A 1,993-nucleotide genomic window follows, 5' to 3' on the forward strand; every position below is an offset into this window, starting at 1 on the left:
ATTTACAGTTAATTTGTTTGTTAATCCAACTGGATAATGTATAGACTGTCCAAGCATCAAATATAAGGGTTGGTTATTTACCGACCTGTTGACTGAAGAGTTGATAGCAAACCTAACATGAGGTATCATCGTGTCCCACCGACGAGGATTCTTCTCAGTCAGTGCATATAAAGTATCTTTAACTACTCTGTTAGTCCTTTCACATAACCCATTACTCTCTGGATGATAAGGGGTTGTAAAGTTTATCTTAGTTTCCAGCAGCTTACAAACAGCTCTGAGAAGAGAATTAGAAAATTCAGTGCCATTATCACATATGAAAGCTTGTGGTGGACCAAAAATTGTAGTGAAATCATCAATCAAAGCATTCGTGACAGTTACAGCTTGTTTATCTTTGAGAGGTACAAGCTGAGTAAAACGTGATAACTGATCTACAATCACTAAGACATACTTGAAATCATTATCCGACTTTGGTAATTCAACGAGATCCATACTGACTCGCTCAAGGATGCTTAATGCGAGTGGAGCATCTGCTAATGGCGCTCGATGCCTTTGTTGAGCTTTACGCTTTTTACAGGTCAGACACTTACTTACATAATTCCTAGTATAACTAAGTGCACAAGGAAAATAATACAATTCCTGGAGTTTCCTGTATGTACGATAGGTCCCAGGATGACCAGCAATCTTACTATTATGAGCAATGTCCAGGGCATGTAATCTGCATTTCAAAGGAATACATAATTGACTTACCAAACCAGAAGCCTTATCTTTGATGTGATAAAGAACTCCATCTATCAAGTCAAACTCGTCCAATCTTGCAGGTAATTTGCGCTTAGGGAATGATCGACCTTCAAGAAAATCTATGATTTCTTTGTAAAGAAAGTCTTCAACCTGCAATGCACGAAATGCTTTAGGATCTAAGGTGGTTAAATCTACAGATGTTATTGGATTAATCTGCCTTGATAAGAGATCTGGTACATGATTACTTGCTCCTTCTTTGTAGAAGACTTTACAATCATAACTCATTATTTCATGACTCCAGCGGGTCATTCTAGCAGATTTAGTTGGACGTTTAAAAATATAGACTAATGGCTTATGATCCGTATAGACATGAAATTTACGGCCATATACATATGGATGAAATGCTTTAATAGCTTCAACAACAGCTAAAGCCTCCAACTCGGTCGCTGAATACCGAATCTCTGCACCTCTAAGTTTGCGACTGTAATAAGAAACTGGGTGAGGTTGTCCATCATGCTTTTGGATTAAACAAGCACCAATGGCTCGCTGACTTGCATCTGTATGGATTTCGAACAGCAAGTCAAAATTAGGACGTTTCAAGAGAGGAGCAGTAACTAAAGCTTCCTTTAAACTAACTAAAGCCCTTTCATGTTCTGGCTTCCATACAAACTTGGCATTCTTCTTAGTTAAATCAGAAAGTGGAGCAGTTATTTTAGAGTGATCTTTGATATGCCTGCAGAAGTATCCAGCAGCACCCATAATCCTTCTCACCTGCTGTGAGTTGGTGGGTGTAGGGAGGTCACATATGGCCTTCACTTTACCAGGTTCAGGTTGTACGTCTGAAGCAGAAATGATGAAATCCTAAGAATTTAAGTTCTGGGCAAGCAATCTCGCATTTTGCCATGTTTAATTAAAAACCTGCACGAGACAAAAGAGTAAGGGTTTCATCCAGATGATCAAGATGTTCTGAAAAGTTTTTACTATAGATAATGATATCATCTAGATAACAAAGTGTATGACGTCCTAAAACTGGACTCAAGACCAGGTTAGCTAGCCTTTGATAAGTGCTTGGAGCGGACTTTAAACCAAATGGCATTCTAATCCATTGAAACACGTTCTGTCCATCCGAAAATGCCGTTTTAGGGCGATCTGCCTCATTAACCTCTATAGTCCAGTATGCTGCTCTAGAGTCTAGAGTAGAAAAGAAATGTGCTTCGCCGAGACTGTCAATAGTTTCTTCTATCCTGGGAAGTGG

General features: G+C 39.0%; 1 protein-coding gene across 1 annotated transcript in view; it reads right to left on the bottom strand.

Annotated features, from left to right (window-relative positions):
* LOC147470758 (uncharacterized) overlaps positions 1 to 368 on the bottom strand; it is a 1,499-nt gene extending 1,131 nt beyond the window's left edge. Inside the window, exon 1 of the mRNA XM_086542597.1 lies at positions 1 to 368. This exon is cut by the window's left edge and continues 324 nt beyond it. Coding sequence (XP_086398723.1) covers positions 1 to 129 — 129 coding nt within the window. The 5' untranslated portion in view covers positions 130 to 368.
* Between the last annotated feature and the right edge of the window lie 1,625 nt (positions 369 to 1,993).

Source organism: Penaeus japonicus, unplaced genomic scaffold (assembly GCF_977035675.1).
Source record: "Penaeus japonicus unplaced genomic scaffold, GWHDUDI00000001_assembly GWHDUDI00000012, whole genome shotgun sequence".
Lineage (NCBI taxonomy): Eukaryota > Metazoa > Arthropoda > Malacostraca > Decapoda > Penaeidae > Penaeus > Penaeus japonicus.